The 27,819-nt window shown below is 42.8% G+C and overlaps 1 protein-coding gene across 6 annotated transcripts; it reads left to right on the top strand.

Annotated features, from left to right (window-relative positions):
• The first annotated feature begins 363 nt into the window (after window positions 1–363).
• On the top strand, window positions 364–23,814 carry pax3b (paired box 3b). 6 transcript variants are annotated; one of them, XM_041995713.1, is made up of 9 exons: window positions 364–731; window positions 1,080–1,315; window positions 1,463–1,592; window positions 1,862–2,005; window positions 15,311–15,510; window positions 15,883–16,045; window positions 16,136–16,350; window positions 18,272–18,556; window positions 22,270–23,814. In XM_041995713.1, exons 1-9 carry the CDS (start codon window positions 647–649, stop codon window positions 22,285–22,287), a joined length of 1,476 nt encoding a protein of 491 aa, XP_041851647.1. In that variant the 5' UTR covers window positions 364–646; the 3' UTR covers window positions 22,288–23,814. The 6 variants fall into 6 exon arrangements, with proteins under 6 accessions (XP_041851647.1, XP_041851645.1, XP_041851650.1 ...); XM_041995711.1 differs by having other exon boundaries at window positions 18,272–18,551; XM_041995716.1 differs by having other exon boundaries at window positions 1,463–1,520.
• Window positions 23,815–27,819: the final 4,005 nt, after the last annotated feature.

Here is a 27,819-nt window from a genome sequence, read left to right on the forward strand (position 1 = left end):
TCTGTGCAAAATATTCGATGGCTTTCCAGATTTTTCTCAGAATAACCAAACAGCTTTTCCTCCTCCATCATCTGTGTTGGTTCTGTTTTTAACCTGGGCCGGAGTTTTGGTGGCTGGACGGTACCTGCAGTGAGGCTGGACCCGCAGATCTGCGCTTTGTGAATTGACGCCTCTCTCCGGTCTGAAAGGAGCTAAGACAGCGGTTCTGATTGGGCTAAAGTTTTCAGCCTCAGCCAATCCTCGCGCCCTGGTCCATCTGAGGACCAATCAGAGCGCGGAGCGCTGACTGGGTCACAGAAAAGATCGGGTACTTTTGACGCGCTCCTCTCACTTCGAATTAGTATCAACAAACAACAACAATAACAACATCTCCTCCCCGCTACAAGGACGCATTTCCCCCCTTAAACCTCAACCCTGGCGGCTAAACCCAACTGGACCAGGAAACCAGCCGCCTAACCGACCCACATCACGCTTTCTGCCTTTCCTCTTCAGGTTGGACTCTTCAGAGGATCTAGGCTGTCCCGGGACAGTGAAGCTCGGCAGTGGCCCGAGCGCCGCTCACCCTCACCGAGGCAAACTTTTTACCGACACCGGAGCAGCCTGTGAGTGAGGAGGCGGTGTGTGTAGTCGGCGGGGCGGCGGAGGTATGACTGCGTTGGCGGGGTCGGTACCCAGGATGATGCGGCCCACGCTGACTCAGAACTACCCCCGCAGCGGTTTCCCACTGGAAGGTAAAGATTTGGATTTGGTGTTCTGAATGTTAACAGAAGAACTTTGAGTTTAATGGTTTTTGACGAGAGGCCTCTTCTAGCTGCTAGCCCCGTTTCAAGCATCAAATAACTTCAATTTTGGATTTTCTTTTAGAATCAAATTATCTACTTTCTTGTGTTTTTATTTGGATGTGTTTTGTTTTGTAATTTGTTTACAGTTTGTCCTGTCTTGATTTTAACAACTTGTGGAAAGCAAAAGAAAAGCTGTTTCCTTGGCTACTAGTTCAGGACATTTCTCCTCCTCTGTAAGCTGTGAAGTTACAGATTTTAATCTCTCTGACAAGTTCTCTTCATATTCTGATGAACTAGTGTCCACCCCACTGGGTCAGGGCCGAGTCAACCAGCTCGGAGGAGTTTTCATAAATGGCAGACCTCTGCCGAACCACATCCGACATAAGATCGTAGAGATGGCCCACCACGGGATCAGGCCATGCGTCATCTCCCGACAGCTGCGGGTCTCCCACGGCTGCGTGTCCAAAATCCTGTGCCGGTACCAGGAGACAGGCTCCATCAGACCCGGGGCCATCGGAGGCAGCAAACCCAAGGTACAGGACCAGAGATTGGAGCAGGAATAACATGCTGTCATAGAAAATAATACAGAGCTCTAACTTGTTGATTTTCAAGTTTAATCTGTTCATTGAGCCATGAAGGCCAGAATCAGTCAATAAAATTAAGTTTTGTAATCTCTGAAGCAGGGAACCACGCCGGACGTAGAGAGGAGAATAGAAGAATACAAGCGGGAAAACCCGGGTATGTTTAGCTGGGAGATTCGGGATAAATTACTGAAGGATGGGATATGTGACCGCAACAACGTTCCCTCAGGTAAAAAAGGGAAGAAATGGATAGATGTAATTCTTCAGATTTTTCTTACATTACAGCCTACATTTAATTTCACTTGACTGTATTCATTAATCTTTTTTAATGCTCAAGTTTAAATATAAAAAATCTATTTTCCCTTTTACAACTCTGAATACATATTTTAAAAATTTCACAACCGGGATTTAAAAATATTTATTGAATATATTCACAAAACTTCATATTGTCGTATTTCAGTTCAGTGAAATCTTATCTGTTTGGACCAACTTCCACAGTGAGCTCCATCAGTCGCATCATGCGGACTAAATTCGGGAGTAAAGGCGATGAAGAGGAGGATGAAGATGAAGTGGAGAAGAAGGAGCTGGAGGAGAGCGACCGGAGGGCCAAACACAGCATCGAGGGCATCTTAGGAGACAGATGTAAGTAATCACCTGGAGGAATTGTTGTTAGGCGAAAAAGTTTGTGTCTCCCAGTCAGACTCACCAGCAGGTACCAGTGAGTTCGTGTCGGGAGACCTGAAACTTCAATTTCTTTGTATAGTAATCTGGTCAAACTGGGAAGAAATACACGAGTTATTCTACATGAAACGGAAGAATCTCCTCCAACTTGTTCACAGGGAGTTTTTATGAGGAGGTGTAGCGTTTTTAGCTCGCTGTAAAGTAGTTGAATGTGGGTGGAGAGTGTGTGTAAAGAGAGTGTGTGTCAAGTAGTTGCATGTGGGTGAAGTTAGTGCGTGCGTGTGTGTGTGTCTGTGTCATCCTTTGTTAGGAATTCTTTATCGTCCATCTCTCCGGGTAATGCTTTTCCCATGAGGCCTTACCGTAAATCAAACAGCAGGTGATGGTGCGTGTGCGGGAAACGGGAGAATGCTTTTGCGCGCGCGGGTTTAACCCTTTAATGTTTCTGCTCTGATGCTTGGTATTTTTATTTGTGACAATAATGAACTTTGTCTAAAACAAACAAACAAACAAACAAAAAACAAAACAAAACATCTGGCTGAGTCATCTCTACCACCTGGTTCGGATAATCCTAAAAGATTCTTATTATAATAACTAATTCAATTTTTTAAAAGTTAGTCTTCTTAATATTGTATAAAACATGAAAGGGTTGACAGGACGGCCTGGTTACAGTAAGACTACACAGCTTACTACTGCATAACTTTAAACCCGTCCGCCGTTTTAAAGTATAACATCTTCATTAATTATTAAAACATATCTCAATGCTTTCGGTATTTTTTTAATTTTATTTATTTTTTATTATTGTTGTTTTAAACACTTGTTTAAATTTTATTACTCTTTGGAAATATTTCATTGCTCATTAAAGCGTACATTTAACATGTTCACCACGTCCATTTGACACATTTTTTTTAGAAGACGAATAGATTAGAATTTAATTTATTGTCTTTTGAATAATAAACGATAAAAACATTGCAAGTGTGAATAATTAGCCTTGACATGCAGGACAAACTTTTGCTTCAGGAAAAATATTTAAGTCAAAGAAGAAAACCTCTCTGTTAGCCTGGATTTCTCACACATATCTGAGATTCATTAGGCTCAGTTAGCCTGCTCTGAATGTCATCACTTTATTTTTTTTCACTAGCGCCATAAGAGTGGGAATTCGTCACGCGTGGCAGCTCCGTTAATTGAGCACTTTCACCAATATCACACCCCGCGTGCTGCTCACATGCTGCTTATTTTTCACTTAGGGTGACTGGCAGGAGGGACGTGAGGATAAGTTGGTTTCTACATTAATTCAACGAGCTGGAAACGTTCACTTGAAGATCCACCTGAGTTTTCTGGCTGAGGCCTAAAACTCAGAGGAAGGGGGTTGTCAGCACTAAGTTTTTGGCTTCCGTTTAGACATTTATAAATTGTCAGGCATCATATCGATATTGGCACAACAGCTTAAACTTTTCCTGGATGTGTTGTTCAAATATGTCGCTTCCCACTTTCCAAACAATTATAGCCTCTAAATGCGAACATTTAACCCGCAGTTTGCGCACGGGCTCGGTCTCTGGCAATGGAGGCATGTGGGGGAGAGATGAAGGACTCTGGTTTGAAGAGACAAAATGTCCCCCAGATGAGTTGATCAAACATTTGTTCAACGGTTTCCATCTCGGCACAAAGACACGCCTCGCGCGCACAACGGGAAGCTCAGGGATGAACTTGGGAGACAAAGGAGCGAGAGTCTATTTGAGGCTCACGCTCGGGCTGCGCGCGGACAAAAGGCCAGCTTGGAAACAGCTTTGGCCGCCGCTGAAGAGAAGGGCGACCTGTTTAAAATTCAGCCCCAGAAAAGAAGGGGAGAGGAGAAAAAACACATTCTGAGACCGGAATGAAGGATGAATTATTCAGGGAGGCTCCGGCGCGGCTCGGCAGGCCGCGCACCGGACACTTTCACGACTAAATGTTCTCTTTTGGCCTCAGATAAAGAAAGCTGGAACCATTCAGGAAAAAAAAAAAAATAATTTACTCACATATTGGCTGCGTGCTCGCCCACTAAAAAGACAAACTTCGCAAGTTAACACCTGTGCGCGTAACCCCCGGAACACTAAAAACGGTTTAAGATTTTTAAAGCCGCTTAAAGTTGGAAACAGTAACAATATGTAATGAAGAAAAGACGCAAATACGTCTGAAGAAAAAAATAGTCAACTGTTATTGTTAATTAGTCAATAAACTTTAAATAACTGTTTTGTGCCTTATAAAGAACACCCAGTCTCATTAAGAATCAGCCTATTACTGACGAGGATGATGATCTCTGTGAGCCTCAAACTCGTGATCCATTATTGATTCTTTGATGCGTCCCGGCCTTGCCCCCTCAAACATTAATAATGTCCCCTAAATGATGTCGATATTGTGCGATGTCACATTTAATGACGGGGGGAGTGTATTAAAGAGTGTTTTCGGTGAATAGGGACCAATGTTCTCCCCGGAGAACCCCAGTCTGGCCCGGAGCGCAGCTTCACAAAGGGGGCCATGGCCACCCGTCCCGCGCTGCGCATAGAACCCAAAAAACTCAACCCCCCTTCCCTCAAACCTCTTCGCCGCCACCGTCTCCCCCACATACTCCCAAAATCTCTTCAAGCAGATTAAATCGCCTCTTTTATTTCATCCCACTTTCATGTGGAGAGCAGAACCGCCCCTCGCAGCCCGCGGCGCAGAACTCAGCTCATATCTGTGCCGCATCCTCCAGAGCGCACAAAGGAGAGTCAGTCCAGCCCGTAACCTTATTAAGTTCTGGATTAACTGTTTGTTGGCTGATCATTCATATTTTTTTGTTGCATCTTTAAACCGTTAAGCCTTTAAGGTTCATATAAGACAATAATTATAAGAATCAATGTTTTAACAATGGGTTGAGAAAAGAGTTAATAAACAACAGTAAAATAGTCAAAACTATAAACAGTAATGGGATAACAAACACTTACTGTGGCTATTACATAACCACATCAAGTGATAGAGATGGATAAGGCAGGTTAATTTCCACAAAGTTTTAATAAGACTCATTATAGCCCCTGAACACTTTGCTCTTCCAAATGTTGGATCAGGATATCAAAGGGTTAAGCTGGATTTTCAAGGCTGTTTATTGTAGAGCTATATATACATCTATATATATATATATATATATATATATATATATATATATATATATATATATATATATATATATGTATATATATATATATAGTTCAAACAAATAAACTAAATAAAAATTATCTAAATAGCCATGATGTAATGATTTATCTTAAGAGGCTCTACAAAAAAATAAAATGCTTTTATTTGGTAATAAAAACATCTAAACATAAATGAATCCCACTGTCTTCTAAATTTTTAATAAGAAGGAATTAAATGAGTAAAGTGAAGCTCCAGCTTGTTTTCATTTTGATGTGTATTTATTTGACAGCAGCTTTGGCCCTGCAGGCCTGTTGTTGGGCTTCACCAAACTCCTAACGTCACAGCAATTAACCCTGGAGACAAAGTTAATGATTAAAACAGACAGTGCCCCCTCCTCCTCCTGCCTCCTCCCACCTCCTGCCTCACATGTTCACAGTGTATCTTTTAGACTCCATACATGGAGAGGTGAAATTAACCAGATAATACAGAGGATCCTTGTTGAGGGCCAATACATTTCCACTTAGGTCTATTTCCATTTGTACACACACACATATACACACCAGCTCATGCATACACACACATTCCACTCTGCAATGCAAACAGTCAAAGGGATAACTTCATTTTGGTGAAAGAGGATCCTGGAAAGGGCTAATTGAATAAACCCAGGATCTTTGAAAAACCCCTACCATGGTGAGCGCAGTCATCATGTCATAATTAGGTTTATTGAGGCGCATTCCTTCAATCTGCCTCCATTCTGCTGGGCTCATTGTATCCACAGCTCAGGCCAATGGCTGAGGGACAAAAGGGAACCGTCAGCAGACAATACATGAAAGAACCAGAAAGATTTAGCTAGCTTTGTCACAAAAACAGAGTAGGACTTTGTTTGTGTAAATAATACCAACAGAATGAGGACCTCGGGTTCCTCTGCCGCTCGGGGTGAAGGATGTCGTGCTGCAACTGTAATAAGGGGGCACACCCTGGATTGGTGCCACAGCAGGAGGGAAGAGGAGAAGAAGAAGAGCAGGAAGGAGAGGAAGCGACTTTAGTGTGTGAGGACACCGGAGCTCAGATTAGCTTTTACATTTCAGACCCGTAGATCACTGATGAACATGTTTTACAAAGAGATAAAACATGGAACATTTCATGGAGTTGTGGAACTAAAGCAGACACTCAGCCTACAGAAAGTTAACGTGACGATTTGTTTTGTTTTATACAGAATATATTTGGACTTTGGACTAAACAGATGTCAGTAATAATTAATATTTTAGTTGACATTTTTTACTTTTTCACATAGTAAATCACAAGTTTAATTGAGTGAATTAGTGAAAATTATGGCTGTCATGTGTTTAAACTTTTTTTTTGTCCTAGCAAGCTCTTGATGGATCCTGTAATAGCTAGTGGCTATTACTGGCCTGATCCTAGTGTCTCGTGAAGAAGGGCTCTGTCTGTCTGTCCATTGTAAGAATGAATGTGTCACTCAGTGAGACTCTGGGTATGAGGGCAAAGGGGGCACGAGGGCCAAGTGGCGAGCACCAAATCACTCTCTCCTACCCTGGGGCTCCTTCATCTCTGTCCTGCTCTCGTCATCCCACACTCCTCCCTCTCTCGTGGGTTTTTTCTAATAAGCTCATGCAGTATGACTATCCAAGCACGAAAACATAGTTATCTGCAAATGAATGGCTGCTCTATGCTTCATTAAAGCCTCTTTTTCTCTTTCACACTCTTATTGTGACCCTCTGATATCAATTCAAAGGGCAATTAATGAATGCACACCAACTTTGAAGTCAGAGTGATTTCTGAAAGGGCGGGGCTTTGTGTTTGCCTGCGTGGAAGCTCATGTGTGTGCGTTTAGGAGAAGGGGCCACGGTGTTTGGGGTATCCCCCCCCCCCCCCTTTCAGAGCCACTGTAGCGCCCCAGTCTTCACCCGTGATGGAGCAGCCACATTGAGCCCCCAAAGACGGTTTGAAGGGAGTGAAAGAGTGAAAAGGCTCAGCGAAGGTCAAGTAGAATGGCTCGCCTTAGAAAAAGAGCCTTCTTTATCTGCTGCAAGTATGCACCATAGGCACAACAGCTGGGGGGGGTGGAGGGTAGGTTCAGAGAGAGAGAGAGGGAGGGGATATTTTTTAATGTGCATGTGAGTGTGTTTGTGTGTTTCTGAGAAAATAAAGAGGAATGTGTGTGTTTTTCTCTCATACATCTGTCTGCATGGTCGCAGCAGGGTCAGCTTCGGGTGTTCGGAAGCCAGTGAATGCAGCATTTCTGCAGCTGATGGGGGACAGGCAGCTGTCAATCACCGGACCAATGAAGCTTGACTCTCTTTCAGAGCTTTGTTAACTAATTAACCCACACTGAGATTTGTCCTTATGTGGGAATATTTTAAGGAAAAAAGCACACTTTATCCTTATCAACTTAATTACAGACATTCAAATAGGATTTATGAATCAGAAATCTCTGAATCGTGGCATAAAATGAGCACATCATTATGCTGTTCATTTTTGTCTTTCATGTCAAAAAAGCAGAGACTGAAAGAAAGTAGATCCCCAGATGGCTGCTGAGAGTCTTTTCCTTTTTTAAGTTAAAAGACAGAGAAGAAGTGCAGGGTCAGTGGGCCACAGGGGGTCAGTCTCCCCGGGTGCTACCCAGGAAACAGGGTTAAAAACACATTTAGCTACAAATGACAGGTAACTACTTCCTCATACAACATCCCTGTAGTCCTTCTGACTGGTTGTGTCATGTTTCTCACCATAGTGAGACTTTGATTGATGACAGTTTGCCTGTGTGTGGCATCATATGTAATTAGGCCCGAGCACCGAAGGCGGTGCGAAGGCCTATTGTAATGCAAGCGTTTATTATTATTTTTATTTCGCACAATGAATCGCATTTTTGGGGGCCTGAACATGCTCCAAAACTCACCAAATTTTGCCTACCCCCCCATTGGAATGCGAAAAATTTAATAATTTGGGGTGCTCAGGACTGTTCAGGCAAAATTGAACGAGAGCGCCACCTATTTGTGATGCCCCTCCATTGCAAGTTATCAATCTTCATGAAACTTTGTACACATGTTCCACATGGGAGGGCAAACGAAAAATGAAATTATAGTATAGGTCTAAATAGAACAGGAAGTCGGCCATTTTGGGTCAAAGTCGCCATTTTGGCGTTTTACTGACCTCGCATTTGAACGAACTCCTCCTAGAGATATTATCGTATTGACACCAAAATGGCTGAGGATGTTCAGAAGGCATGTGTGATCAAAAGTTATGCAAAACTCTCTCAAAGGAGTAACGGCGTACAGGGGGCGTGGCCTCAAAGTTTGATGTCTCGCCATGAAAGACGAAATTGATATAACTCCCACATAAAACAACATTTCTGAACCAAAACAGCCACGTATGATACTAGTCCCATCCTCAACACATCTATGTGGTCATTATTGTATTATGAATAGGCCACGCCCCCTGGCAACAGGAAGTCATGTTTTTTACTCGAAGACCCACTTCTCTGACGTTTTGAACACAACCGGGGTCAAACTGCATCAGACACCTGAAAACAAGTTGGGGATGATATCCGGTGAAGACTGTTGCTCTACACTGCAAAGCAAGACCGTGGCGCCATGGCGAACTTCGATAAGACGCCATGACATCATCAATCACTATAACTCCCTCATTTTTCACCCAATCACCATCAAACTCACAGGGCTTAGTCATGGTCCGGTCCCGAACACACCCATATGACCACTTCCGGTCTAGCCCTAAGCCCCGCCCACTTTCAACAGGAAGTGCTTTTTTGCAGTTGTCGTGGTCCTTCTCCTCAGGCATGAACCCCAGACACTTGAAAGTGCTTCACAACAGGTCAAACCCTTTCATGATACTACAATAAAAATCTCAAGTTCCTTCGCCAAACGTAACCATGGCGAATCTTGGTCCGACGCCATCAAACAGGAAGTACTTGGAACTCACCCGGTGTATCATCGATCTCCACCAAACTCGGCAGGAAGGATCGTATTCAGACGTGGAACTGAGCCAAATTGACATATGCTGGAATAGTGACATAGTGGCTCTATAGCGCCCCCTACAATATTTTGATCAACCAGCTTCGCCCCCTACGTGGACCGACATGCATGAAATTCACCACATTGATTTACTATGCCAGGATGCACAAAACGGTCCTTTAGACCTATTTGCTAATTTCAACAGGAAGTCGGCCATTTTGTAAAACGTGTCATTTTCAGGGTCATTTTGGCCTGTTTCTTGCCATTGCATTTGAACGAACTCCTCCTACAGATTTTATCGTATTTACCTCAAAATCACTCTGAAGCTTCCAGAGGCATGTGTGATCAAAAGTTATGCAAAACTTTCTCAAAGGAGAAAGGGCATGGCGGGGGCGTGGCCTCAAACTTTGATATCTCGCCATGAGAGACGAAACTGACATAACTTACATATAAAACAACCTATCTTGACCAAAATGGTCCCGTTTGATGTCATTTCCATGCTGACCACATCTACATGTCCAGATGTTGTCACCTGGACATTGCTCAACGCTGCATGGCCAGACGGTGGCGTCATGACAAACTTGGATAAAACGCCATGACATCATTAATCAGTATAAATCCCTCAATTTTCATCCAATCACCATCACACTCACAGTAATTACTCAGGGTCTGTTCCTGAACAGATACATTGAACAACTTCTGGTCTTGGTCTAAGCCCCGCCCACTTTCAACAGGAAGTGTCTTTTTCAGACACTGGGGTCCCTCTCCTCAGGAATGAACTCCACACACTCAAAAGTGCTTCAGATCAGGTCAAACTCTTTCGTGATACTACCGAAAACAATCCTCAAGTTCCTTCCTCAAGCAAAACCATGGCGAATGGCGTTCATCGCCATGAAACAGGAAGTATTTGCAATTGACCCATTGTACTCCCGATCTCCACCAAACTCGGCAGGAAGGACAGTGGTCAGGCCTGGAACTGATTTAAATAGACATATGCTGGTTATGTGGCTCTATAGCGCCCCCTATAATTATTTATTCTATCAGCTCCAACCACTGCTTTGACTGACATTCATGAAATGTGGCATATTTATATAACATGCCAGTACAAACCAAAAAGCCTCTTCATGTCCTGATGTTTTCAACGCCATAGCCCCGCCCCCTGGAAACAGGAAGTACCCCTTTTATCCCATTGAAAACCCTACACACCTACTCAAACTCATCAATATTATCCTTGATGAACACATGACTCACAATATAACAAACTGCTTACACCATCATGAATAAAATGGCTGCCTGTGAGGTTTCTGTCCCTCGCCATCAAACAGGAAGTGGCTATAACTCTGGACTCGGTTGACCCAATGACGTGATACTTGGCAGTTGTCATTAAAGTCCGAACCTCAACATGTTAGTACAAGATCAAACACTATAGCTCCACCTACTGGCCATGTTGATATCTGCAGATCTTAAAAGCATGATTGTGTTTGGATTTGTTTCACACTATTGGTCAGAACAAGGTCATGACCACTTCTGATGTCATTATTAGGCCCATTGATGTATGAGATGATGGTCAGAGAGAGACAATGACCACACGAGGCAGAAACATGGGGACGACTGAGCGTACAGCTGCCAGCCAGAGCGAGCTTGCTTGGGGAGAGAGGTTGCAGGCCGAGGGGGCGGTGCAATAGGCCAGAGCGGCGCCAGAGGTGCGAGGGCCTTCATCGCTGCTTGCAGCTTTAATTTATTTTGTATTTTCATGTATATTCACAAACACTCATTTTCAGGGCAGCTGTGCTGGTTACAACTCCTTAGCAAGTCAAGTGAGTTTGCCATCCAGCTACAAATGACCACCCCTCCTCCCACACAGCCATCCACATGGACTCATATGCAGGCAGTGTGTTTTTCTTCACCCAGTAGAAAGAGTCACAGATGGGTCCATAAGCTGTCAGTAAAGCCATTATCTGGGCCGGCATCTGCCTGCCTTGACTTCTATATACTGTTTAATGCAGTCAGCCAGTCACTTAGTTCCACAGCTCCTGAATAGGAGCAGCGTGGTCGGCCCGCCCAAATAAATGCTGCGTTTGTCTCCTCTGCCTTTTGTTTTGTGGTTTTTGAGAGAGGTAGGTGGAGAGAAGGGGGGCAACATGTCAGAGGCTCGATTTACCCTTGCTATTAACCCAAGCCCCAGAAGAGTTAGTGGGGTGTCTGAAGAAGGGTGTAAATAACCCACATATGGTCAGTCAATTCCCTGCAGTCCCAAAACCCACATTTGACACATCCCTATTCGCTCCTTCCCTCCGTCTCTCACGCACATATGCATGCATGCTCAGTGTGTACTGTCTCCTGTCTCAGTGGACATATTTAAGCTTTTGTACACCCCCACAAGAGATTCGGTAAAGCTGTAGTCTTTCCAATAGACTGTTTCAGCTAAATCCTCTCCTCCCCTCCTCCTCCTGGCTTTCCTCTCCTCTGGGATGGCGTTGCATTGGTGGGAGCCATTTTGGGCTTTCTTGGCTCCAGAGAAGTTGTTTTGGCTTGGAGCCCCCTGCACTTTGTGCCTCTCAGGGCTTCAGTTTGGTTAAATTAAACAGTTTTCTTTTCTCCTCTAACCTCCTCCACCCTACCCCCCATCCTACTGCTCCTCTCTTAGTTTGCAGCTTAATGTTTTCCGGCTCCCGAGCGGGCTCGCCGGGGCTGCTTTTCCAAGCCCTCTCCCACTTAGATAATTTTACCCTTTTAAGGCTCATATTTTCTCATATTTGGATGAATTGACAAAAGCTGGGATCACATCTGCAGACCCGGCTCCTTCAAGCTGAGGTGGAGCTAAAGTATACAGAGTGAAGTCCAGTGTTTATAGGGGTTTATGAGTATGATACAGCATGTGTATACATGCAGAGCGATGTCAGGGTTAGAGCGGATAATTTGATTGGCTGAAGGTATTTGACAGTGCCAAAATGATGCGATCAGATCTTGGGGATAGAGGCGATGATGGCAAGCAGGGCACTCTGAAACCACAGACTGGAAAAGATCTGCAAGGCAGGAGAAAGCTTTCACCATCATCATTTCAACCTCCTCTGCCCTAGTTACCTATGAACACTGACATTTCAGTCCATCTGAATCATTGTGGAGAGTCGGTGTGTGTGCTTAATCACATTTAAAGCCCCGTGAGAATTAATTGACACTTTATACCTCAGGGCTGATGAGCTCAATTAACATGGCTTAAAAATGCATGTAGAATAAGAGGATGGTGCACTGCAGTCTAGTGTGTATTCAGTTTACATAATCTAATATGGGAAGATTTGCACATTTGGGTTGTTTGGGTGGCTCCCCAACACCTCACAGATTGTCATAACCTGAGACTTAATGTTTTGACATGTGGGATCAAACATGCAAACTTAAGCTCTTAAAAATGTGGAAAAGGTTTTTAGAAATTTATCTATATGTATAGGCTATTTGACAGCAAAGCAAACTTTATATGTTTCTGCAGACTTAATCCCAGATTTAGTCTCCTTGGAGGCACACTGATCATTTACTGGCTGCACTATGCTCCAACCGCCTGCAAAGATCATTTCTAAATGGAAGTTTTTATATGGATTTATGTTTTTATGATTGTTCACAGAATTTAACCGTTCACTGTATATGTAGTTTTACCAAACAAGCCACCAAGTAAAACCTGTTTTATAAATATATTTTTAACCATTTTTAGATTTTTTAATCACTCTATGAACAGTTATGGATGAAGGACAGAAAAAGTTAATCTTTTAGAGGAAATAAACAAAGAATAAATTCAGCTCAGCTGGTGTCCATGAATTAATAAGGAGCCACAAACTGTTGCTTCATCCGACCCCACCTGCTCCACGGGGACATTTACTCCCACTACAACAGCCCCTGCTGCCCCAGCTCACCCACTCAGGTGCATACAGTTCCTTCTGTAAGCATTGAGGGCTTTTTTTATCTTCTTTTTGGGTAGTAAAACTGGGGTACAAAGCCAGGGGCATTGTACCCCCTTCCCCAAGCTCTTTGTAGAGGCTCTTTATGTCCCCCAAGCCTCCCAAGCTCCCCCATGGGGCAGGTGACAGGCCTCTGCTGTGAAGGGCTGAGGGAGCCATGACGGATTCCACAGATGGAGCGTGGAAATTGCCGGCAAAGACCTCAGCTCTGTGGAGCAACAAAGAGTCAGAGAGAAATATGGGTGGAAAGGAGAGAGATGGAGGGACGGGGGCAAAGAGGGGGAGAAGGAGGGAAACCCAGAGAGAAGAGGGAGGAGAAGGTGGTGCTTGTTTAAAGGAGGTCTTGTGCCAAAATAAATGTAAAAAAACATTTGTTTTTTCATTTTTTGGAACGTGTTCAAATGTGATGTTTTCTATGTAACAGATCCATCCGTGTCTTACCTGTCAGTGAAAAGCATTTCCTCTCTGAGACTGCTATCATCTCTGCTCACCATCTTATCTTGTATCTTACGATAACTTGGTAGTGGTCCAGAAAAGTCAGATGATCCGGCTTTGGTTCTGGGTAAGGGACTGTATCACAGACTTAAGAGGTGCCACTCTGTCGCTTCTTTTGAAAACTTCTAGAAACCTCGGTAGCGGTGATAGGTAATTCCAAAGTGATTAAGGTTTTTCCTGGGCTGCCTCAGCTTTCCCAAGGCCCAAATCCCTGTGAAAATCTGAGGAACGTGTATGCAGGCATGGGTTGGGGGGCAGGGGGATAAAAAAAAAGGGGGGGGAAGGCATTCCTCACAGCCCTCCTCATGCAAGAACTGCAGGGGGAGGCTACAAAAGGCCTCATCACTTGTTTGTCAGCCGTCCTGTCTTCATTCCCTGAATTCTCTGCTCACTGGTCAGATATAAAATGCGGCCTTCGGACCAGAGGCTTTGTCACTGCACCAGGACGACCACATCTGAAATGTCCCACAAACAGCTGATCCTGTAAAACTGAAACCTTCATACAAACTGGCCATTTTCAGTGGCACCTGTTTGAGGAGCTGCTTGTGTTTCATTCCTGTTAAAATACTAAACTGCTAAATATTCAGCTGCAGGCTTAAAGCCACATCTCAATTTCTTGCTCTCCTCCCCTTTGAAAATATTTTACTTATTAGTTCCCTCATTCTTTAGTGTTTCTTTACCAATTTGCTCCTAATGCATGTTAAGTTGACTCCCACTGCTGTCGGTGTTGTGAGGAGAAAAATCGCCGAAGGGGGAGAGAGGATCAGTTTCACATGAGGGGCCCTGAGCTATTTGGATTCTCTTGTATTTTATTGTTGCTTCTGAGGGGGGAACTAATACAGTGTTGCACACAAAACTTCCACTATGCTGAGGGGGAATTAATTAGGTGTAACACAAAAAGTGGGCGATCTTGCCATGGTGATTTTAGAAGGGAGCCAGTGGAGTGTTTGAAGTGCTTTCAAAAGCACACAAAACAGACAATTTAAAGTTTTAATACTAATCTGAGAGATGAAAAGCAAAAAGAAAACACAAAAGCTGTCAGGAAAGATCACATTTGTGAGCCTCAGCCCCCCTGAAGATAGCGAGGAAAAACAGACTTATGTAAAAAGATTTCTTTTGAAATTTGAACATTGAATGTATTTGAATAGAAAGATGATAATTTGATTATTGATTTGGAAAAAAGCTAAACTTAAAGTGCAAGTCATAAACCTCTCTATATGTGTGTGCATGTTTGCATCTATATGTGTTTATGTATGTGTAAGTATATGAGTATATATGTGTGTGTGTGTGTGTGCATGTGTATGTATGCATGTGTATGTTTGCATTTTTATTTATTCATCCAATACACAGTGCAAAATTCCTCTTAATTAATTTTTTTATTTTCTATCATATGTTTATTCATATTTTATTATGATCATATTTATGATTAATTTATGCTTCTACAAATGGATACTTGGTCCAAATGAACTGTTAGTCCACCACACTCCTCATGCTCAGGGAATCTTTTTCCCGTCTGTTTCGCTGAGTGTGTGCTCAAGGCACAAGTAAACAACAGAAAAAATAAATAACTCAAAGCACAGTGAGTTTTTAGACTCGCCAGCCTGATCCTGGTTAAACATCTGATATCAGGAGAAACTCTCGTCCAGGTCTCCATCGGTCTGTTCCTTTCTTCTGCATTTGAACAGCGAGCCACTCAGACGACGGTTCAGATGTGGAGTCGGAGCCTGACCTGCCTCTGAAGAGAAAGCAACGGCGCAGCCGGACCACCTTCACCGCTGAGCAGCTGGAGGAGCTGGAGAGGGCCTTTGAGAGGACACATTACCCTGACATCTACACCAGGGAGGAGCTTGCTCAGAGGGCCAAGCTCACAGAGGCCCGGGTACAGGTACGAACATGTCTGTTTATCTGGTTATAAATAAACTTAATCTTAAAAACTTAAGTTAAAAATCATCCATAACTGTGGTTTTGTGATCTGGGCTTTCCTATCTACGATGTAGAGTCAAGTTAAATCTGTTCCACGGCTTTATGTGAGAAGTGTAAACAGGCCCAGCAGGAGCCCAGTCCACATATTGCTCACTGCAGCCAGCCATCACACACACCCTCACACTGTCCGTCACCTTTGTTTTCAGCTTCTCACCATGATATAAATTATTTCTCCACCTCCCTTTGTGTAACACTAAAACATGTATTTTTGGTGTCAGTTTTGAATATGGCTGCTGATGAAGCAGGAGGATTTAATGATCATCAACTTTTCCAGGTGTGGTTCAGCAACAGGCGGGCCAGGTGGAGGAAGCAAGCTGGAGCCAATCAGCTGATGGCATTTAATCACCTGATCCCAGGATTCCCAGCCTCAGCCATGTCCAGCATCCCTCCTTACCAACTCTCTGATGGATCCTACCCCCCGTCTTCTATAGCACAAGGTAGCACATGTTCTGATATAGTCTGCTTCATATGCAGAGACGTTCTGCAGTGAATGTGATTATCCCATCTCTATTTTCTCTCTTCGGCAGTGTCGGAGCCTCCCAGCACGGTGCACCGTCCCCAGCCACTGCCTCCCTCTTCAGGCCATCAGGCCTCCAGTGTTGCTGGACAGGGAGAGGGCGGCTCTGCCTACTGTCTCGCCTCTGGACGTCACTCTTTCTCAGGCTACTCAGACAGCTTTGTCAGCCCTGGTGGACCAACCAATCCCATGAACCCTGCCATCGGAAATGGGCTCTCTCCACAGGTGAAACACAAAGCAGAACAAAGAGGCACAGGTGCATGAATAACACCATGACATGACACCCCTCCTAGCTGAGCAGAATAAGGTCTGAAGTGTATACTGAGTGGAGGATGGGAGAGAAGTCAGATGATTCGTAGGACAGAGGACACCACGGAGTGTGACAAATGAGAAGTGAAAAGACAATTACAGTCAATTATCCAGGCATGAAGTCCTACTCTTGGACATAGGAGATGCAGGAGAGGGGACCCTAACAGGCATAAAATGAGATTTCAGCCCAATGGGGTCCAAGTCCTCAGAGTATGAGGATGGGGTGGAGATACTCAGAATTACAGACACAACATGCATATAATTGATAAATTGTAAGATTCAGAGGGTCCTCTCAGGATTTTGTGACATCTTTTACACAAATACTACATGACATAGTTGAGCTATTCAACCCTCTGCTGAGTTTGGACCTTAGATTACTGAGATTTCATTTTAAGAAAAGAGCTCCAACTTATTTCAGATGTTTGTATATTTTGTTGTGTGATAATGTGACTCCTCCATGCATATACTGTTCATGCAATACTGAGAACACAGAAGCAGCTTGACGAGACGGTCACGGGCCTGCATATGAGCACAAACACTGCTACACACTCGAAGCTGGACTCCAGCCTCGGGGGAAGCTGCTCAGGATGGCATTCTTAAAATGTTTGCCTCAGCATTCTTCCATATGAAAGCAAAGGTTCTAATTTATTTGTATATATTTCATATAGCAGAGAGGGAATGTCCCGTCTCAGTTGTTTCCGCTCATCCCGACATTCTTCTCTGCTAACTCCTGGATGCACTGAGTTAGGCCGCTGGCAACGGCAGTGCTCCGATAATGAAAGAACCTGGATGTGGCAGGAGAAGCTCAGGAAAGAGAGTCATCACAAACAGAAAAGGCACCAAAGCAGCATCTCTGGATTTCTGCAGGCCTTCCTGCGTCTCTCCGCTCTTTCAGTTGAAACAAACCTCTCCAAACACAGGTTAATCTTTTAGGAAAATGTTACCAGGCATGGGAGGAAACATAACACCCCTCTGAAAATCAACATGGACGCCTCCACTCACCTCCCCTACTTGGGAAATGATTTAAGCAGGACCATGTGTGCGTGGATGTTGAATAATATGTCACTTAGAGGGCCAAGAGGACGCAAAGAGCAGAGTACCTGCTTTTCATTAGGACATGGAGAAGAGCCTGAAGGCCTTCGCTCTGTTGGGAGGAAGGTGGGATGTGATACATTTAGAGGCAGTAGATTCAGTTAGAGACACTTTTATCGTCTCCACTCCATCCAGTTTGATGATGGACAGGTAAATTCAGCGGGTGTATGTGGGAGCTGTTGCTGGTATCGTGGATCTGTTTTTAGGCAGCTGAAACACTTTGACTCACGGCTCTTTTCCATCCTTCATGGGCCAAATTTGATTATCTAGTTGCTAATAGAGACCAGGTCAAGAGCTGGAGAATTCCTCAATCTGCAGATCTATTGTGAGGTTTCGCCGAGCCTTGCTCACACAGACCTTTCCTTTGTGCTGTGTGTGTCGGCACATCTCTGTCGGGGATAAGTTCTTATCTTGTATCATGGCTTTTTGGAGCAGTGTCAAAAAGGGAATTTTGAGCAAGTGGAGCCATGGTTCAGAGACAAATTGCTTAATTCTTCCGTACTGGTGCTATCTGTGTCTGGACCATGCTGACTGGGAGCTTTTTGATGTCTGCAGCAGGGAGGGAGGTTTCCTGACCGGCTGTTTTTGTCTCAATGTCAGAGGTGATACCTGTTGCAAACTCCTGAGCTTCTACATGAAAATTACTGATTAATTTTCTACTTAGTTCAGTGTAGCACGACACAAAATCCAACCTTGACTGAGTTAACTGTCACACCTCTCCTTTTCTTTCCTTCTTTCCAACCAGGTGATGGGCTTGCTGAACCCAGGCGGCGTGCCTCACCAGCCCCAAAGCGACTATGCCATCTCTCCTCTGACGAGCGGCCTCGAGCCCCCTGCCGGCATGGCTGCCAGCTGCAGCCAGCGCATGGATCACATCAAGGGCTTGGAGGGTCTTAGTAGTGTCCCCTCCATGTCGGCTCTGCCCTCCCTGCCCAGCTCACAGTCCTACTGTCCCCCGTCCTACAGCTCACAGGGCTACACCGTCGACCACGTTGCATCCTACCAGTATGGCCAGTACGGACAAAGTAAGGTCAATAAATTCACTTTTTTTATTCTTATCTTTCACTTTGGGAAAATATGTTTGCATGTAGCAAGACATATTCATGCATTATGCAGCTTTATCAATAACTGTTACAGCAGCTTGTTTTGTAATGGTGCTGCACAGTTCAGCTCCATAAAACTAGATATTATCTAAGCTGAAGTTACCACTCAACCATAAAGCTCCAGAATAGTTTTTCTAATATGTGACCCTCGGTGCAAACTGCTGACTAATTGTATAAAATATTTTAGATGAAAACATCTGAGGCGAATCAGAGTCTGGTGTGGTGGTGGTGGTCTATCTCACTCCTGTGGTGCACTCTTAGGCATCAAGGTTAATTGTGCAGATCTGATTCCACATACAAAGTGATTGTGGTGATCCGTTGCTGATCCTGAGCTCCCATCAGGGTGAAGCAAAGCTGCAGTTCTGTCTGTCGGGCCTCCTCAGAGTGTTTGTCCTCAGAGGATACCTGCAGCAAGAGGCTCTTTTCACTTCACATTACTCTTACTTTAAGAGGGTAAAATCAACTTCAAACACACAACCATCTAACACTGGAGGCCAACGTCATCCTCCGTCAGCATGATTACAGCAGCTGCGTTTCCAATTCTGTTCCACAGGAGGTTGACCAATCAGGTTCATCCACTGACCCCATGGCAACCTCAAGAAAACTGTGCCCTTCAAAGAGTGCGTTAGGGGCCCAGTGAGTGGGACTCCTCGCAGCTCTGTGTGGAGCAGGTATCAAATGAAAATCTAACCTAATATCTGAGAGCAACACATGTCTGATGAAATATCTCGGTTAAATATCTGAACGTGGACAGAGTAAAGAATCAGATCCTGTGGCACACACACACACACACATTCGTCAGCAGCGTTATGAACCTGAATGCTCCATCTTGATGTGATTAATCAGTGTGACTGGATAGCTGGTGTGGGGCTGGGCTTGGAGCTGCAGAGGAAAGGTCTTTTCTGGGGGTGGATGGATCCTAATCGCCTCTGGCAGGGCGGCTATTAGAAACAGGTGCTGGGACTGAGGTCAGCTGGGGAGGCAGCACACTGACAACACGGATCTCACTGGAACGCCTCACGGAAACTACAGCACGGATACAGAAACACTTCCTGTTCTTTAGCTAACGTCTCTGCTGCCTGGCAGACACTGCTGCAGGGCTTTAGGTTACCTGTGAGGTGTTTTCCTCATCTGATCAGCTGTTAAGTCTTCTAGAGACATAAAATCATCTCTTTCTGCTCATCAGAGGACAAACCTACTCCTTAATCCATAAAGATGAATTTAGTCATGTCTGTTATCTTCATTTAGATGCACTGCTTCTGTTTGAAGTGTAAGAAGCTCAGCTGGTTAACACACTGATCAAACTCAGTCTGGGCCCAGTCTGTTAAGTTATTAGTTGACCATTTAATCACTCAAGCTGTGGAAAAGGAAGTGTTTCTCTGAATTTTTTCTCTGGATATGTTTTTTAAGAAATATTGGTAAAAATAAATTCAGCTTTATTTGTACAGCATCAAATCACAACAAAATCATCTCAAGGCACTTTTAAAGATACAGTCCAATTCAGTCCAGTTCATTGCTGCCCAGTTGTAATCCATTTAAAATAAATTTACAATAACTGTGTTCATAAAAAACAATTCATAGAAAATAATTACTGTGAGAAGGAAACCCACAGATTGCATCAAATATTCTTATTGATTTAACCCTCCGTCCTGAGCTGCAGGAGGAGAGGAGTGGAGAGGAGAACCTCTTGAAACAGGAAGGAAAACCACCAGCAGAACCAGAACCAGGGAGTGAGGCCATTTTATGAAATGTCAAAAACAAATGTCCACATATAATGTCTGAATTGGATAGAAATGCTTGTTGTTTTTTAGTCATCAGCTTCAGAAATCTTTATATAAAGACAACTAATTAGAGGCAATTCATTGTATTAAACCTCTTAAAAACAGGCAGGAAAACATTGTTTGGTCACCATATTGACCCAATATTATCGATTATTCACTTCTCACCATAGTTTCAGTGTAAAGACAAGATGTTCTAGGCCAGGGGTGCCCAAGTCTGGTCCTCGAGATCTACCATCCTGTAACTTTTAGATGCAACCCTCTCCAACACACCTAAATCAAATGACTGGCTGGTTACCAGGCCTCTGCAGAGCTGAATGACATGCAAATGACATCTGATTGAAGTGTGTTGGGGAAGGGTTGCATCTAAAAGTTGCAGGATGGTAGATTGAGGACCGAACTTGGGCACCCCTGTTCTAGGCATAAAAATACAATTAATTGTTATACAGTTAAATAGTTTTTATGAACCCTGTGAATGCTCTCAACTTGCTGTCGGGTAACTTAAATGTCTTCACCTTTCAAGTTGTATCATCAATTGATTACATAAAACTGTGTTTATGGTCTCTGTTGTAATCCCTAAATTGTACATACAAAAAGCACATCCACACCAAGTTGCTGCTGCAAAACAGCTGAAAGAGCGTTTACAGTTAATTGATCTAAGTACGGCAAACGTAAAATCACCATGTGAAGCATTACTTCTCATTTACACAAATTTGATTGCATCACATTTTTTGTACAGCCTCAGTTAATTTAAGTTCTACAAACTCAAATAGTTCCAGTTAACTCAATTTAAGTTTCTAAAACAATTTGCATAAAGGCACCTTGTTATTTTACAGTAACAAGCCCAGATCATAATGACTGTATTCATTTAGAAAAAATATTCCTCACTAAGGAAACCAACAGATTACATTAAACTTTCAATCCTCCATCTTGAGCTGCACAAGGAGACAGTGGAGAGGAAAAACTCTTTTAACCCTTTGAGCCCTGTACCTACAGTATTTATTTAGGCCTCTGCTTGAAGATCGCATACTCATCATAAAATGAGTATATATCTACAACCACAAGGCATTTTTGAATACTTTTGGAGTCATAGTGAAGGGAACTTGTGAGATTTGTTAAGATGTGTAAATATCAAGATGTGTTACTAGTGCAAAATAAATAAAGATGGCACAAATGAAAACGGTTTCAGGATGAATATGAAAATCTCTTTGGAATTATGCAGCTTTAGCTCTGAAACTATCAAATCATAGTCCAATATGTAAACATTATCTCTGAAAGTAAGTAGAGCAACATTAGAGAACCTCAGGTTTTAAAATGTTAGCAGGAAAGAAAACCTCCAGCAGAACCAGAATCAGGAAAGGTTCTGGTTCTGCTCATGCGTCTTGACTGGTTGGGGAAGAGACAACAGGAAAGAGGAGTTTAACAAAACCATAACCCCATAAAATAAATAAATAGATAACATCAATGAATCACATGAGCTGATCAATTAGCTTAAAATTATGTATATCATATGATATAGCCTTATTTATTTATTTAATTAAATTTTTTTATTTATTTGTTTGTTTGTCGACCGTGTGCTGCTTTCTGGTGGTTGAATGTTCTCAGCATAAAAACTAAACTACTGCAGCATTTTTTTCCATACGCTCTATTTCCACTATGTTAAAGCAGATTTTTGCCTTGTCACATTTTTTTACACCTCCAACATCGCTCTGTTCTTACCCTCCACCTCAAATCCGTGTTGTGACATGCCAAGCTAACAGTAGACACATGTTAGCAGAACTAAAACACATGCCGGAAATTTATGGCCATCATATATTTTCCTTTGTAATACTTAAAAAACCATTTGGTCTGTTTCTTCACAGGTGCCCTTCCTTATCTGAGGCCTGAAATCACCTGATCAGCCGCTCAGCTCTTCGCAGAGAGGCGGGTGTGCACAGTGGCGGAAATGCCTGAATATCTGGACCAAAATTTATCAGGACACATTCTCTCCTACAGGATTTAACCTTTAATTTCTGCTGGAGAAATGGACTTTTAAAAATAAATTGAAAAAAGAAGAAGAAGGGATCACAAGAAGGAATGTTGGAGCTTAAAGTGTAGCTTGAACATTGCTGCAGAGGTGGTTGAACGGTGAGATTCCAGCGCTTAATGAGGTTGGCTCTGTGGAGCTGTGACCATCTGCTGCGCCACGAGGAGGCACTTTCCACAGGCAGCGACCCAACACGCTCTGCCTGTGGACAGAAACCCAAACCTATCATCACAGACCTGTTTACATGTCTAAAAAATTCAGTTTTTCTCCAAATTAATCCCCCAATCGCAGAAGGAAAAGAAATGGGCTTTGTTGATTTATATAGCATTTATTTGAGATCTCCACATCCCACACATGGAGAGAAATTCCAGAGAAAAGGAAAACAAACACACGCTAACGAATGTGTGGGTTTTTATTGTACCAGACACTCTAATGTACACCCCAGCTGTACTGCAGAGAGTTGATTCAAACATTCCTCTTCCCCCCTTCGTCCACGTTTGGGCCGGTGAGGCAGAAATCCCGGCCTTTTGTAGTTTTTAGAGCAACTCAGAGGAGGTCAAAGGGCGACTTTAGGGAAAGTGACAGATGAGAGAGCAGCAGAGGGGTGGGAAGGGTCGGGGGACAAGCAAGATCGATCACAGTGTTAAAATAAAAAAAAAAAAAAACCTTTAAAGATTCTCTCTTTGTGGGTCACAAGTCACGACTCAGAGACACTCGAGAAACAGAAAGGGTTTAGACTTAAGACAGCCATTCACCCAGCTGACCAGAAGTGCAATATCATGTATCTCAGAGTCAACCTCAGCATTAAAAAAAAGAGAAAAAATGTGGATCTTGAAGTCTTATGGATTTACACTCTGGATCCAGTTTAGGACTCTGTAAAGGAACAACACATGTGCTTTCAGAGGCCAAACGAAATAGAAACCATGGTTAATGTTGCTATAGCAGCAGACCGAGGGGACCATGTTTGTAAGGAATCAGCAGTGGAACAAGAGACCGAATCAAGGGAATGCCAGTTAAGGAATGACAAAGCCAAAATTGTGTTGCTTGGGACCTTTTGTTTTACTTCCATTTTGCAGAAGCAGAAAATGCAGATGAGGTTTCTGATGTGAACATATTTATTATCACAGGTGTTCTGTGTGTCAGCTGTGTCATAGAAAAGCTTTTCCATGTGATACAACAGAGTGATGGAGACAAAAATACTTTATCTATCAAACTGACAACATCCACTCTAGTTTTGTCCATCTGTCTGCACAGACTGACCCGGTTCTTTCATTCCTTCAGTATATTTTTTGTAGTATTTGACAAAACAATATGACATAATGTCATGTGTACAAGCACATTATCATTGCTATTTATATTAAAATAAAAACTTCTGAAAATAGTTGCTGTTTTGGTCTCTTCTGTTGTTCATCCAGCAGTAATTACTAAATGGAGGCTTTGTGTTTATTTTTGCCACAACATGAGAAGAAGAAAGCGAGTGACTGTGATTCAGGCCACAGAAGAAGAAAAACTCACTGGGAGACAAACATGTACTTTTGAAGGGGCTCATGTGAACCCTCCAACCAAAATAGGCCCAGCCAGACGGGGATCACCAGACATTAGCTTCAACTCCGAACACAACAGGCTTTCTCACTGATGGCAGTAAATGTTCAGACATCTGCATCGGTGTGTATTAATACCCAACCCCCCCTCGCCAACTACTGCAACAAACTGACTTTTGTTTAACAAACTCTCCAATGAAGAGAGACGCCTTAAAGCGTTTTGCACAAACAGCACAGCCACGTACACACACACACACAAACAGGGCTTCACTGTGTGTGAGTGTGTGTGGATCGGATGTATTCATACATTATGGTCATGCTCACTGTTGTTTCTGTGTGCATATGTGTTGGAGCAGCCTGAGGGTATTAGGCCTAATTATAACATTCTTCTGATTAATGGTGTCTGCTCACAGGCCTCAGGTCTGCTGCACCACACACACTCAACACACACTCCATAAATAAAGCCTGAGTCAATAACAACGTGGAGGATCACTCACAGTCTTGTCAACTCTGTTTGCTGAGCCTGAATCATGCAGCCAATAAGAGGACACACACACACTGAGTACAAGCTTTGGTGCTCTAATCCCCTGCAATGTACCCAAACACTCCTGCGGATACACACCTTCACACACACACACACACACACACACACACACACACACACACACACACACACACACACACACACACACACACACACACACACACACACACACACACACTGTTTGCTTTCTTAATCAGTCCGTACCATTAAAGATGAAGACAAATCACACCTGCAGAGTTCCTAAACTGGGAAATTATTCTTATTAATGAACACTGCAGCTCTGAAAAGGCGATTATTTCTCCAATACACCCCAGAGTGTCGTTACAGAGAAATATTTTATTGACATTTCATACTGAAATGGCCTTTCTGCTCCAAGGAATCCAAATTTAATAATATGATTTTTCCTCAAAATTATAATTTAATCAGATTTTTTCCTTCTGCATTACAAAACCCAAAATCAGCTGGTTTGTGTTTCTGTAATGGATCATTTACTGTTGATGAGCTTCTACATCTCACCCCGTTGAGACAAACATGTTCCTGCTCAGCCTGTTTTGGCTCAAATGGAAGAGCTTTCTTACAAACATGAACACACACTGTTTTTATCTTGCACAGTGAGGGAAACACTCACAGCCTTGTATAACCATGTGATCCCGGAACTCACATCTTAGACAACCCTCTAGGTTAAAGAATTTGTTTTTTCCTCTGTGTTGTGATTTAACATGACCTCTAGATCAGCCCAGCAGCTGCTTCTGTCATTCTTACTGCGAGTGTGTACGTGAGTGTGTGTGATTGTCTCCACAGCTTGCATTCTGTGGCTTTTTCTGACATTGTTTGTGTAACTTTAGAAGAATCGTGTAGTGAAAGAAAAAGCTGTTGGCACTTTGACTCTGAGGAGGTTCAGTTGGAATCTGATGCCCAGCTGGTGTTCGCTCCATCTCCGTCCAGATGTTCTGGTCTCATTCAGTCCAAACACAGAATGGATGTAGTAACCTTCCATTTGGATCAGTGTTAGTCCGTCTCTGTGAGAGACCCAAGCAGGTACTTTTAAAACATATTAAATAAGGATCATTAAATTTGTTGAAAATTATAACTGAGTCCAAACTTAAAAGCTTTGCATACCGGTCTTAAAGAATCAGTACTCACTGAAAATGGTCTGAATCAACTCTCATCTGTACTGGATTCATAGAATAGATAGTGTAGTTAAATACTGATCTGATGTGAACTTGTTCCAGTGCTGGGATGTAGTGAAACATCATCTCTGTCCTCTCTGTGCCCCAGGTGGAGGGAAGTGTTTCGGGGCGTCTCCTGCATGCCCCAGCCCACCGTGCAGTCCCTGTACACACACTTAACCCCTGACACTCCTTTGCATTCACACACTCTGTCATCACAGGGCTTGGCTGCTGTTGACCTGAGCAACAACACATGCTGGGGACAACTTAACCTCTGGACCTCCAGACAGAAAAACACATTGACAGGGAAGAGGGTGGCATCCGACCAGGGGGAGGGAACAGACAGAGGAGGACGAGTGATCAGTGGTTGTGTTCTGATATTTACTCATTAATCTGACTCTCCATTGCGAATCTGGAGATTCAGTATTTTTTTTTCTGTCATGCATGAACATTTTGTGCACTAAATGTCTGTACTTACCTGCCCTTCTTTGTGTTGGCTATGTATCTTTTACAAACTATCAGCCAAAAAGAAAGAAAGTAAGAAGGCATCACAAAATACAGAGTTTTAAGAAAAACTTATTACTATGATGTCGTGTTTTCATGGGTTTTCTTCACTGTCTTATAAATTCTTCTCTTTTTTGTTTACTGGGTGATCTTCCAGAAATGCTGATAATCAGGCTAGGATTAGCTGCTCCTGTGAGATTGATTACAACTGCTGAAAATCCTGATGATAAAGTCTTAGCTAATAACTTCTTGAATAAAAAGGCAAACTGGAAAAATTTTAAACTCAAACTGGTGTTAACAAATGTTTAAGTTTCAGTGAATCAGTACAGATTGCTTGACTGTCCATTCATCAATTTTCTGTACCACTTCAGTCCAGTTCAGGGTCGCAGGGAAACAGCCGATCTCAGCAATTAGCAGGGTACGCCCTGGGCAGGTCGCTAGTCCATCGCAGGGCCAACACAGAGAGACAAAAAACCATTCACACTCACACTCACTCCTTGGGAGAATCTAGAGTGATTACTTAACCTAACATGTATGTCTTTGGACGGTGGGAGGAAGCCGGAGTTCCCACAGTGAACCCACAAATACATGCAAACTGTGCAAAAATCACTAGTTCTATTAACCCTTGAACACTAAGGTTGGGTAAAAGTCACCCATGCTGCATTGGTGTTGAATGGCTACTCACATAATGTTAGTGTTCTAGGGTTAATGCTTGCTTGGTTTAATATGGAGAAAATGCTTTTGACAAACAAAACTCATATAAACAAATGAAGTTGATAATAGATCTAACAGTTGTGCAGGATACTGGCCCTCGAGGACCGGAGTTTGACACCCCTGCTGAAAACTTTTATATATTATTGATTATACTTACAGTATCTCCCTTTACATTTCAACTAATATTTTATTATATCTTCTCATGGGACAACACTATAGAAGTTAAACTTTGACATACAGAATATCAAAGTTTAGTTTTTATTATTTGGTGTCCTGTATATCAAAGTTTCATTTTTATAGTCATCTCTGTGAGATACTGTATACTTTGATATCTTATTGATTTATATATTTTCATTTGTATATTTCTGACCTTTGCATACATACATGGTCTGCTTGTAAACTAGCAGCTGAAATTCCTCATTTTCCAGTTTGAAGCCAGAAGTTTACATACACTCTGTAAAATGACATACATCTTTTTTTTCCCTCACTGTTTGAAGTTAAAAAAGACTAAACTCTGCCAGTTTTAGGAGATTTCTATTTGCTAAATGGCCCAATATTGAGAGACAGGATATTTCAGAGAAACCATTTTAATGTTTGAGATCTGAATAATTGCAAAATCTACTGTGATTTTGCAATTTCCCTCTGGGATTTATTTTTATTTTTTTCGTGGTTGGTTGGCTAAATGCTAACAATACTTCCTTAGTATTGTTAAACAATACTTAGAGCAGGACAGGAAATGTGAAGTGTGCTCAGAAGCTTTTGGTACTTAAAGCTGCTGCTTACACCAAAAAAATGTAAAAAATGCAACTGACGTCTCTGGGAGTGAATCAACTGCCAAACCAAAAATTTTATATTAATCAAGAGCTAAAAGGCTCATTTTGTCTGAGGGAAACTGCAGAGTCAGGTGATTACAC

The sequence above is a fragment of the Melanotaenia boesemani genome, chromosome 9, assembly GCF_017639745.1.
Source record: "Melanotaenia boesemani isolate fMelBoe1 chromosome 9, fMelBoe1.pri, whole genome shotgun sequence".
NCBI classification, from domain to species: domain Eukaryota; kingdom Metazoa; phylum Chordata; class Actinopteri; order Atheriniformes; family Melanotaeniidae; genus Melanotaenia; species Melanotaenia boesemani.

Bases quoted from the DNA above. Each gene is read 5' to 3' on its own strand.
- pax3b (XM_041995711.1), top strand. From the start codon at position 647: ATGACTGCGTTGGCGGGGTCGGTACCCAGGATGATGCGGCCCACGCTG. The intron at 1,593-1,861 runs GTAAAAAAGGGA...CAACTTCCACAG, and splicing joins CCGCAACAACGTTCCCTCAG to TGAGCTCCATCAGTCGCATC. The intron at 16,351-18,271 runs GTGAAACACAAA...CTTTCCAACCAG, and splicing joins GAAATGGGCTCTCTCCACAG to GTGATGGGCTTGCTGAACCC.